Below are 13,000 nucleotides of genomic sequence, written 5' to 3' on the forward strand. Positions count from 1 at the left end.
TATTGTATGGTGACTAACAGAATACAATAAAAAAATGATAAATAAGAACATATGCATAAACATCCATAAAAAAAGAATAATAATCACAGCCACATGTCCCAGCAGGCCCAGCGTGGTGCCAATATTCCCTCACTTGTCTTGGTGTAATTATTAATACTCCTCTTGTGCTATAGGTGGAACAATGGGTCCCCAGCTCCTGTGGATGCATTACTCTTTGTGTAAAATAGACTCTGCAGATGTGAGTAAACCAAGAGCCTGGGGAGATGATCCTGGGTGATCTGGGTCAGCCCCATATGCTCACAGAGGGTCAGATTTGAAGATGCTTTACTGCTGGCTTTCCAGATAGAGGGAGGGGCCACAAGCCAAGGACTACAGACCGCCTCTAGAAGCTGGAAAGGGCAAGGAAACAGATTCTCCCCTTGAGCCTCCAGAAGCCACAGAGCTCTGTGAGCAATTTTAGCCCAGTGAGACTTCTGACCTCCGGTGCTGTATGATCATAAATTTGTATTGATGTAAGTCACTAACTATGTGGTAATTTGTTTGAGCGGCCATAGGAATCAAATCCTTTCCATTTCAAAAGTGTCCTGTTTGTACAATAAATATAAGGGGAAAGAGTTCATAACTGATCAAGCTCTAACCTTGAAAAGCCAACACACCCTCAAGTTGTAAAGCTCTCATGGAAATCCCTTCCTGGGTTTGGTTTTGGGGGATGTCTGAGGCCTAATAAAACTAATTTCCTACATTTTCCACAGATTGCTATGGGTTTAGTGTTCTGGATTCAATACTGTCATCAGGTAATAACAAAAGAAATAGATACCCACTTCTCAAAAGTCTTGTAAAACAGAATTTGCCAGAGCGCTGCACCATGCAGGTGTCTAATGCAGAATCTAGTCATTTGCCTCCCTGGGACATGGGGCTTCATGTCTGGTCAGCACAAAAGGAAGAGAAGGTGCAGACAGTGGACTGATGGGTGGGGAAGGAAATAGATTTTTTTTTTCCCCAAGGGTGGAAAGTGAGAAAAAGCAAATAATCAATGTTGGGTAGGAGAGGTTCACTTTATCATTTAGTTCTGCCTCAGTAAGCAACATCTGGGAGGGCTATTTGCAGATATTTATAACCCTACCAGAAGGTTATCTGGAGGCGAGACATCATGATTAAGTGAAGGAGTAAACTGTATGTGCAGACTGTAGGAAAATCAAATGAGATCTCAGCAGTCACCCGTCAGTTCTCAGGGCTGCAGTGGGAGGCTCCTGCACATTGCCCCTCTCACGCTCCTCTCCAGCTTCCTCCAGCAAAAAGAGCTCCTGAGACAGTCAATTCCACTTTTAGATGACTAACTGCTAACAAGATGTCTTTATATTTAGCTAGAATCTTAGAATCTTCGCCCTTTGGTCCTAAGTCCACGTGCCTGCCGCCGCATAATAGGATCATCTTGGGAGTCTTGACAAATCTAAAGCCCAGGCCATCGTACTGCGGACAGCATAAATCAGAATCAATGGGAGTAGGACCCAAGCAGCACCATTTTTTAAACTCTTCAGGGGATTCCAATGTGCAGTCGAGGTTTAGGGTCACTGGCTTAAACTCACTTCCCCACTACACTCTGCATATAGTGACTTGAACTATATTTATATATATATAGGATATATATAACTTTATTATTATTCAAGTCACCCTCCCCTGAACTGGATTTTCTTTCCCTTAGGTGTGTCTTTCCTCCATCCCCTAAGAGCAGGCAATCGGAGGCAAGGGGCAACCATCACTGAGCAACCCTGGAGAGAGCCATTGTTGGGGACACCAGGGAAGACTTGGTGGCCCCAGTGTCCCTGGTGGGACTGGCCTGGCTCCTTTTACATCTTAAAAAGTATACCCATATTGGTACATTGGACTTCATCAAAATTAAAACCCTTTACGACCCCAGGGAAACTAACAAAAAAATGAAAAGCAACCACCGAGTGGGAGAAAATATTTATCATCATGTATCTGATAGGTGTACACTACCCAGCATATATAAAGAAATATCGCAATCAGTGATTTAAAAATTAACCAAATTAAAATGGGCAAAACATTTAAACAGACATTTCTTCAAAGAAGACAGGAAGATATAACCACCTTTTCCCCAACCTTAAACACACAGACATACACTCCATCCCCTGACCTCACCATTTTTGTGAATTTTGCAAAATTTACCAAGAACTTTCCACTGACTATAAACTGCTCATAATGATGAAGTTACCTCCAATAAGCATTCTTTAAAAATCAGTTTTCTGAGATGGCCCATCTGGCTGTCGTGGAAACCTCTTAAGCCACTCAGACCCACCCTTCTCCCCAGCTCTAGAGCGCCTCCCATCTCTGGGCTTCCTAAGGGCAATTTCAGAGGCTGGCAAGCTGGAATCCCAGGAAAAAGAAAATCCTGAATTTGCCAAAGACTATTTGACTACAAATTCAAGCAGTGCTTGGAAGATTCTTTTAGAAAATAGGCAAGGGGAGGGGGTGCCTGGGTGGCTCAGTGGGTTAAAGCCTCTGCCTTCAGCTCGGGTCATGATCCCAGGGTCCTGGGATCGAGCCCCGCATTGGGCTCTCTGCTCAGCAGGGAGCTTGCTTCCGCGCCACCAACCCCCCCCGCCCCCCCCCCCCCGTTTCTCTGCCTGCCTCTCTGCCTACTTGTGATCTCTGTCTGTCAAATAAATAAAATCTTAAAAAAAAAAAAAGAAAAGAAAATAGGCAAGGGGAAGGGTTTATTATTAAGATTAAAGTTGAGTATTTAACTTATTTTTTTGCAGATAATAAATACTATTGTTCATAAAAGAATTAAAGAACACTACAAGGCAGTGTTTATTCAAGAACTAAGAGGTAAGGAGTCAACTGTAAGCACACTGAGAGTAAAGGGAAGGAGTAGAACATTGTCTATATTGTAATATTAGTTACCATAATATTAACGTATATACTATAAAACTGTACCAATGTATAACAGTACCTATCTATATTTTCTGACTTTTTCTCACAACGAATATGTATTTTTAATAAAAGACAACAGACCACTCTGGAAAGCAGTCTGGCAGTTTCTTACAAAACTAAACATGTTACGACCGTATGCCTGGCAAGTGGACTCCGGGTGTTTATTTCAAAGCACTGAAAACTGTTCATAGAAGAACCTGTACATAAATGTCCAGAGCAGCTTTATTTGTAATAGCCCCAAAAAGAGAAAAGCCAGATGTTCTTCACTGAGGGAATGGTTAAATAAACTGTGGTATATCCATATTATGGAATAGCACTCAGCAATAAAAAGGAATGGGCTCCTGACATAGGAAACAATCTGTATGGATCTCTAATTATGCTGAGTGAAAAAGGTCAAAGCCAGAAGGTTATACACTGTACATACCATTCTTGAAGTGACAAATTTAGAGAAACGGGGAACAGAAAGAAGATTCTGCAGCATTATGGAGGTGGGGGGGAGGCAAGTAGGTCTGGCGGTGAAAGACAATGTGAGCCCTTGCTGGAGGGGAAATGTTCTGTGTGCCCATGGCCTCAATGTTCATATCCTGATGTTGTGTTATAATTTTGCAAGATGTTACCAGTGGGGGAAACTAGGTAAAGGGCAAATGGGGATTTCCTTGTATTATTTCTGAAAACTGCATGTGTATCTGTTATTATCTTAAAAGCTTATTTTTAAAAAAGACAATAGGAATCAATTTTAATGAGATAAAATACTTGTTGCACTGAATCCATTGTTGCATTAAAGAAATGTGTTTGTTAGATAGCAACAAATGTATGTATGTAGTGAAACACTGCTTTAAGAAGTAAAAACAACCATGATATCTCCGAATTGATGACCACAAACATTCAATTTTCAGCAAACACAGCCTCCCTTCTGATGGCATGATGTAGGGTTACTACACGGCTTCCTCTTCAGCAAACTCCCTTATCCTAAGTACGTAGTAACCCACAAAGGCTGGGGGAGGGGAAGATGGGGAGAGCCCCTGGTCTAACCAGAAGTCTGTGCAAGTGCCAGGAGAGACACTCCAATAGGAATGGGCGCTCTTCAGGTGTCCGTCGCAGTTGTCAGAGAACATCAGTTTCACAGAGGAGCCTAGTGATAGCACAAACTCTCCCAGACACAACCCTAGATTCCAGTTCCGTGGCTCAGAAGTGTGGCCCGTGGATTTGAAGGGTGAGCCAGTCGCCCTGGGGAAAGGAGACTCTCAGGAATGCCAAGGGCCGGACTGGATCTTGGCAGCCTGAGAAGAACCTGCAGTCCTCAGTCACAACAACAGTTTTCAATCATCTTTCCTTAAAGAGAATTCAGGGGGATCTGTCTAATTCAGGAACTTCTCAAAACAACCACAGGAATCACTGCAGGGAATCCAAGTCACGCTTGGGAACACACTAGCTATAGATGTCTGACCACAGAGTAAGAGAAGGAAAATGGCGGCCAACGTGCCACACGGTAAGACCAGGGCTCTGGAAAATAGTTGGGTGTGTTGCTGGGGGCTTCTTGGAGAAGCTAGTCCTCCTAGCTTTGCAGTAGGGAGCAATGGGGGAATGTGCTGTGAGTCTACTTCCTGCCCTCGTGAGGACCAGGGTGTGCTCAGAAGACAGAGATGGGACCATCTAGACAAAACCAATGACAAACGATGTATAAAGGCTGTGCAGTCCCACACAGTTTCTTACAGCTGTCATTTCTGCCACCACACTGGGCACAGGGCTCCTTGTAAAACAGGAACTCGGCACTTGAACCCTGTGCTCTGCCATGGCCACTTTCTCCACCTCTTGTCTTCCAGATCTGCGTCTGGTCCTCTCTGCTAACCTTGTTTGTGACCACTTTTCCACCCCTGTCTGCCCTACTGAGTCTGGTCGTTGGCTATGACTTTAGCTTACCCAGTCATATTTCCAATTACTCACTTCTGCTGCTTTGCCTCGGGTCATTTCAAGTACAGGGAACCTCCAAACCTGGGTTGACCTGGATGAAGATGTCCCGCCCACCAAGAGGCCCCTTCAGCTGGCCACACCGATGGGCTGGTGATGTTATCTGTAACATCACTGGTGAAGTCTTTGGCTGGAAGTGGTTGGAGTAATCTCTCTTTCTTCTGCCTCTTCTTTACCCTGTCCTAGTTTGGTCTTACCTGGTTTGGATACTTCATATTCATCCTTTTTCACCCTGGTCACAGTCCCCACTGACGCTTATCTAATAGGACTAGCTAAAGAATGGGAACTGGGTCTCTTCTCCTATACCAATCCTAATCGATTGTTAATGTCTGAAGTGAATGCCGTGTTTATAAGACAGCATCTGACTTCAGGGAGCCCAAACGGATGAGGTCTGCCTGCCGTGGGTGTGGGTGAGCGTGGGTCGTCTTGCATTTGAAGAGACTGCTATCTTTAGAACAACACTTCCTTCTTTTCCTTGGGCTGATATCTGAGCTGTAAATCCTTCACAAGATCTCTGCATTCATTGACTCCAAGCCCTAATCTTTCAGTGAAGAAACAGTATTTCTAGTGTGTTAGCATTTTCCATTCATGCTTGCTATGAAAATAGCAAAACAGAAATTGCAGGCACTAGATCACTGCTCCAAAGAGAATGTGCCCTGCCAGTGCCTTTGCTAGAATCCATTTTGTGGTTCTAGTTTGGGAATTGTGCCCATCTTCCTAGCTTTAGGCTGGAAAAAGAGTAGCTTCTGGGCTGAATGGTATCAGAAAAAAACTGTCTCCCATGATCCAAAAGCCCTTCCCTTATCTTTTTCCCTTTTAAGTGCCTGTAGTTACGGGTCTCTTGCCTCTGTGTTCCAGTGGAAATGTGAATATCCAGGTCCAGGGTGGGGAGGCAGGTGGGGGGCACTGGCGAGAGTTGCCCTCCTACTTCCTTCCAGAAAATTGGGGCTTCCCACCACAGGGCATTTCCACCTGTATGTGTATTTCCCACCAAGTCCTGTCTTCACAGGGGAGCAGTGGCTCAACTTACCTTGTAGTGGAAGAGAAACAGTCCGCAGAACAGGCTGTACAAATCTGCTGTGAGCAAGGAGAGGTTGACTGAAGTGGCACTGGTCTTCTTTATGACGACTGGCATGAAGCTGTAGAGGCCAAACATGCAGGCGCTAAAGCCCACATAGAGCAGTCCTGTGGGGAAAGGGAAGAGGGGTGATGGACAGCATCCTCTGGGGGCCTCTGAGGACCCCGGCACCGGGGAGAAGGGGGCTGGCTTGTGCCGTTTACCACGACACAGAGAGTTTTACTCCACTCTGCTAGTGGATTTTATTATTGGGTAATAGGCCGCTAAAACATAAAATAAAAAGTAAAAATCTTCATGTGGGAAATGAACTTTCTGCTTCCCACCACATAAGCCGATCTTTTGCTTCTTCTGGGAAGGAGTGCCTCCTAGTGGCTGGAGGCAGAATATGGGGTCGAGCCTTCTTAATTCTGTTTCCAATGGTGCTGTACTCTACTTTTCCTATTTATGTCTTTTAAAGCATTTTTTTAAGTCTCTTTTTTGTTTGCAAAATGGGAACTACTGGGTTCCATGTATTGTTCACAGTTATGAATATATATATATATAACTATATATATAACTATATAGTCTTCAAGACCGAAGGGCTCACATGTCACAGTGATGTGGACTAGGTCAGAACTGGAATCCTAATTGGGTGGCCTTGGGCAGACCACTTCATTCTCTGAGCACAAGACGACCTGTGAATTTCTTCCAGATTTGTGCATCCCTCTCAGTCCTACACCCGCTCAGTCCTACACCCCAATAAACAGAGTCCTACTTCCCTAGCACACTGCGGGTTCTCACATGTAGTAGGCTCTGCTGTTCTAGACATCGTTAACTAAATGCTTCATAGACGATCAGAGAGTTAAGTGTCGTAAAACAAAGTTTTTTTAAAAAGTCCTTAAAGTGCTATAGGGTCAGACTCTCATCCTCTAAAATTCTTTCTCAATTTAACTAGACATACAATTGTTCATACTAATTCCATAAGTATACAATTTTGTTGGGCCCCAAGCAGGAGTTCATGGCTAAATGCAGAATTTGGTTCACCTTTTACTAGGTGGTGATACAATACAAATGTACAAAAGTAAGGCTTATTGTCTACCTTGACAGAATAAAGCATAGAATAAGCATAAGTAAAATAATTCAGTGGATCTTTAGGCATTTTAATGCAATTAAAGCTTCCAACCTTTCCAAAGGAATCTTTGATTAAATGTGTCTGATGTGGGCTGTGAGATGATCGCTTTATCTGAATCTTATGAATTGGGGAGGATTTTATAGATACTGGACACCTACTTAGTCCCTTTGACTATGAAGACTAGTGGTTCCTCTGAAGAGAAATTTGGTTTCCCATATGAGAAGTATGTAAGAGCATAAATCATCATCCTATACATTTTGGATTCTCAGTGTAAGGAAAGCCATAGCAAATCTATATGAAAAGATTATTCTGAACATTAAGTAAGCAAACTCAGTACAATAGCCCCCTCTAGTGTGGTGGAAATGCCCTAAGAGGAAACTAGAAGAACCACTTTCCTAGCTCAGTCAAGTGCAAGTCCTCTTCTGGATATTCTGTCATAGTAATATCAGGTATCTTCTGACTCTCCATCACAAGTTTTAATTCCCTAAAAACAGTCACTTCTCCTGTAACTGGGTTTCATGCTACTTATAATTCATTTTCCTTTTAACCAAGTTACTAAAAGCATAATACTAAATAATTTTAAAACAACACAGGAAAAGACATAAATTTAGTGCAGTGTTCCTTCAAAAAAAAAAATCTGGGATTAAAAGACTAAGAAAAAGCTATATCCTGAAACTAATCTACTAAAAGTCCACAAAAATCAAACTTGGTCAGAGCATAGTCCAGGTACCAGTGCCTTTTTTCTTTTTAAATTGCATCAGTGATTTAGATTAAATATGATTGAGCTAGAAAGTTCCAGAATCCTACCCTTCCATCACCTTACCTAGTACACCTTACCTGGCACTGATCCCACCTCACATGTGGGATCTGATGTTTTATACTCACTCATTATTCAAATGTATTCACTGAGTATTTATTGTACCCCCGCCTAGCAAAGCTATGGAAAACAGAATGGGTAAGAAGCTTAGAGTTGCTTTAGTGCTAAGAGGGGGGGTGGTCAAACGGTTCATTTTAGGGAATGGCAGGGGGCTTGCTTCAGGAAGGGCGACTGGCTAAGTCTTCTTTGTGCAAGTGGAATTTACCTCGAATGCTGAAGGACTAAAAGGAAATGGCCAGGGAGGACCCAGGGCAAGAACATTTTAGGCAGAGAGCTCTGCAAATGAAAAACCCTGATGACAGGGCCCCACGTGTTCTTGGAGCTGCCATGGGCCAGGACATCTGGGGAGAATGAACAGAATGGGGCAGTAGGAAGGGACGAAGGTGGAAAATTAGGCAGAGGATGGATTATGCAGGGCCGTGTAGGTCTACGAAGGAAATTGACATCTTGTTCTAGTTGTAATAGGAAGCCATTAAGGAGCTGGTAACAAGGCTAACACCAGATCCACATCTTCAAACGAGAGCTCTGCCTGCTGCCAAGAAAGGACTGGCAGGAGAGAGCATGGCAGACCAGCGAGAGGTACAGTGTCCTAGCCCAGGCAAGGGATCCTTGCGGCTCTGCTCAGGACGGCAGTGGAGGTGAAGAAGAGTGGCCGGGTCTGTGGACACTCAGCAAACCCTGGCGATAGTCTGGGGCCATCAGGGATACCCAGGGGATCTCATGAGTTAGTTTAGAAACTGTGTGAATTATGGTGCCATTTACCAAGACGCAGAGAACTGAGAGCAGACAGGTTTTCAGGGGAAATAAAAAGCTTCCTTTTAGTTTTAGACGCTTATGCATCAACCAAGAGGATCTGTCCAGCAAGGAGTTGGGTATGTAATTAGTGGGCTCAGAGAAGTGGCCATATGGCTGGTGAGCCATGGAAGAGCGAACGAGACCCGCGGCAAAGTTTCCTTCTACTCATCGGGCAACGTCAGGGTGCTTCAAGCTCAAACTCTCTAAACCTATTTTTTAAAAACTGCAGAAATTAAATTTAGGGAGACAGGGATGGAATATCTACGCCATCCCAGCTCACCACTTTGCTAGGTCAACCGATGCTTTTGCGTGAGAACATCCTGTTTTGAGAGCAGAGCGTGCTCAGCCACTGGGACTCAGGATCAGACCGAGGCAGGTGTGCAGGGTTACTGCAGTTTGCTGACACGCTGCCCAGAGGTGGACATGAGCTGGCTCGTGGATGTGCGTAATACACCTGAAGACCCAGTGCACTGTCTGCGCGGGGCTTTCCAACTGTCAATCAATGTGATCAAACAAAGGAACTGAGTGATTTTTTTGACTGACAGCTCTCTAATGGCTGCAACAACTGCTTTTGCAGACAAGGTGTGTGTATAGCCATTTCTTACTTGCCATGCTTTCTCTCTCACAAAAGACAGCGTTCGGGAGCTGTTTTCCTCCTGCGCTAAAGAGATTTAAGTCAAAAGAATAAGAAAGAATACTATCGGTTCATATCGCTTGTGTGCTTGCTACATGCCCTGTACTTTAGATACGTTAGCAAATATCTACAACCATAGAAAAGACCATTACTATTGTTACCCTATTTATATAGGAAAGGAAACAGGCTGAAAGAAAGTATCAGTTAAGAAACAGTCCATACCTCAGGTTCAATAGAGGACATTTAATATGGGGCACAAGTCACAAAGGTGCTTGAGTGGGTGATGGGGGAAAAGGGGTGATGAGGCATCCCAGAGATTAGCAGTAGCAGGAGCTAGAAAGATCCAGGGAGGAGGCGATGTGCTCGGGGGTCAGAAGGTAGGAAAGCCCAGCAAAGGGACAGTCAACCACTCAGAGGGCACTCAGCCTTTTCTAGGGACCTGACCCCGAACAGAGGGAAACAAGGAGACGCAGCCTGATTTCTTTCTTCCTCCCACCCTCCGATCTCCTGCTGCCTCCCGTTGGCCAAATCTAGTTGGAAGCCACTTAACAGCACAGCCTGGGAAGTGTAGTTTGCATGAGTCAGCCTCTGCAGAGCACAGCAGAGGAAGGGTCAGAAACAGATCTGTGGATAAACAGGAAAACCAGCATACAGAGGCTGAGTAACTTGCCCTCAGGACACAGGCTGTCGAACTTTCAATTCTAAGCATATACCCCCAGTCCATATTGTTTGATTATTATGAAGAGAAACAGGGCTTCGATGGAGCATCTGATGTGATTCTAATGAGCATCTCATTTTATATATAATACATACATGATAAATACACGAGGCATGACTTGTGACATACCTTTAGATATGATAGATATGACACACACGTGTATATAGTATGCGTCCGTGTATGCTGAATATGTTTTATCTCATCCCTTTGGGATCCCACTGTTGTTCTGTCTTTCACTTTCCTTTGAGTATACTAGATATTTAAAAACATTTTTAATTCTTAAAGACGTCTTCTTAGCCCATGTGCATTAGGCCTAGTAGGCAAGGGCCCGAGGTGGGCAGGGCTTGCTCAGAGAATGCGCAACCCTATCGGTCCCCACCCCCAACTCCCCGCCCCCAACACCTCCACCCACAGGCAGCCATTGGCCTCCTCCGTGGCCTCACCTCCCCAGATCTCTGATTCAGCCTCGGTAAAAAAGGTACGCTCTTAATTATCCTGAAGTTCCTTCCTGCTCTGTGGTCCCATTACTCCATCTTCAGGGAAAGGTCAAATCTCTTATTTCGGCCTCCAGGAGAAAACCCAAACCCAAACCAAAACACACATCACCCACAAGAGCCAAGAAGGGACCCCTGCATACAGCGAACCTGTGCTCTCTGTCCCACCGCGCAGTTTTCCTTTCCTTTGACGTTTGGCTTTCACACCAGTTGGTATCTGCTCACAAGTCCTTTAACACAATATGGCAAACGGGATAAAGGGAATGTTGAAGCCATTTACTAGATTTCTGACGGTGGTTCGAACACACCTGCTCCACAGGACATTTGAGCTCTGTTAGGTCGAACATTTTACTGGAATTTAACGATTGCATACTCAGACCCAGGCTCTCCGCTGGGTAGGGTAAAACAAAGAAATGAAGCACACAACAATTAAGGTGGTCTTCTTGCTTTGAATTACTCTCTGCATCTTGCAAATGTTATAGGAAAATAATGAAATCTGTCTTAAAAAGTGCCTTCCAAGTACAGAAAAGATAAAATACATTTATTATCCCATTTTCTCTGTAGGAAAAAAATCTTTTTATTTTGATAAAATGTCAAATATGGGAGCTGTCCGAGAGACGGTGTGAGGGGGATTGCTGAGGTGGAGACAGGGGAGGGAGAGAAATGTTCTGACAGATGGTGGGAGAGGAAGAGTCTTGGATTTTGGTCTCTTACCTAAGATGCTGTGAGCTTTCCACCAGAGACAGCGATCAGAGCTCAGCATTCTTGGGTGACTTCCCAAGGAATGCAGGGATGCTAGGGAGGACACTGACACACACACGCCCCCTGCCCTACCGCCACATCTCCCGACCTCTTGGTCCCCAGAACTAGTATGGCATCTCCCAGTTCCCCAGAATGAGAGGGCGATGTCAAGCCTAGACCTCTGGCTATCCCCCCACCACTCCCCTGTTCTCTAGGTTTTGAAAGAGGAGAGGGACCGAACAGGCCCTGTCACCTTTGCTTGCCCTTCACTCATTTATAGTAAACATTTATTCACTGAACATTTTGTGCCCAGAACTGAGCTAAACCATGACACTGTGTATTTGGTCAGGATAAGGTAATGAGGGCAGAGGCAGCCCTTGTGTAAAAAAATCTCAAACCCAACCCTATCGATGTTTTGGAAAGAAAACGATGCATATCTTTCTTGCCCAGTTCAGCCTCATCTCCAGCCAGGAATTAAACGGATGGCTCTATAATGTATTCCTTTTATCCCACCTTCCATCAGCATGGACTACAGGGGACTGACAGTTTAATGACAACAGGAGAGTTAAGAGTAAAACTACCTTTGGACGCCACCTTTAACTAACACTGAATTAGAATAGAACCTCGGTGGAGATGCATATGACATCTATATCACTAGAGGACAAATTATTTTTGATCACTGCCGTGACTATCAATATGAAATGAATTTACACCACTGCGTGTGAAGTGTTACCAAGCACGGGTCACGTTTTGTTTCCTGGCTCCGAGAGTCTCAAAGGCAAATGCCTCTGTAACCTGCAGCTGCTTTCCTTTCCCTGCTGGCCCTCCTCTCCTCTTCACACCCCCTCTCTTCTAGTGATTTTCACTGAATGGTAACATTCTAGAGCAAAACACACAAGAAACTAAATGGCAGGATTCTGTGACAGACACAAGAGGCGGCAGCCCTTGAAGTCACTAGTGATAACCCCTAGGGAGAGTCATACATGATTCTGTAGCTGGCGGGGTGCCTTCTGAGGGAATCATGTCAGCAGCCAGCTGGCCTTGGACACTTCCAGGTCAGGGGTAGGTAAGGCGGTGCCGGGAAGCTTATGTCATTGCTGTCCCTGCTGGTGGAAGCAGAATTTGACTAAAGCCGTCAATCTCATCAAAACGCACGTAAGCTGGAGGGGTCTCCAGCAGTCTCCTTCCGTGTGGGCGATCTGGCTTCAGCCCGCACTCATTCACAGTGTGTGTTTTCCAAGCACCCTTATAAGCCACGCCCTGTGCTCATTGCTGGCATACTGGCCTCATACCACGCATCTTGGTATAGACACTGAAGGGGTATCTAGGCAGAAGGTTTTAAATACCATTACCTTTCAGGGCTTGCTGTGTGATCTTTACAGCAATCACCTAGGATCTTAAATCCTTGTCCCAATTTTTTTTTTTTTTTTTTTTTTTAAAGAAAAGTGATTTTCAGAACAGGTGGAATCTGAGATACCCTGGATGACCATTAACTTGCTCGAGCGGGTCTGGTATTTTCCACCCAGTCTACTTGGAGATCAATTAACCATTTCTTATGTGCAAAGTGCTCCCTTCTGAAAAGGTTTTTATGGGCTCAAAATGCCCATTACATTGTTTTCTTTTATGCCT

At 44.5% G+C, this 13,000-nt stretch overlaps 1 protein-coding gene across 3 annotated transcripts in view; it reads right to left on the reverse strand.

Moving 5' to 3' along the window:
• Window positions 1-13,000, reverse strand: part of SLC35F1 (solute carrier family 35 member F1) — a 394,338-nt gene that overhangs the window by 24,801 nt on the left and 356,537 nt on the right. For all 3 annotated transcript variants that reach the window (XR_014311866.1, XM_082730957.1, XM_082730956.1), the window contains exon 7: window positions 5,954-6,108. Coding sequence is in view for 2 of the 3 variants with exons in the window: in XM_082730957.1 (XP_082587083.1) it covers window positions 5,954-6,108 (155 nt within the window). In the remaining variant the exon portion in view is untranslated. The remainder of the gene's footprint in view (window positions 1-5,953; window positions 6,109-13,000) is intronic.

This window comes from Mustela nivalis (genome assembly GCF_964662115.1).
Source record: "Mustela nivalis genome assembly, chromosome: 5".
NCBI lineage: Eukaryota > Metazoa > Chordata > Mammalia > Carnivora > Mustelidae > Mustela > Mustela nivalis.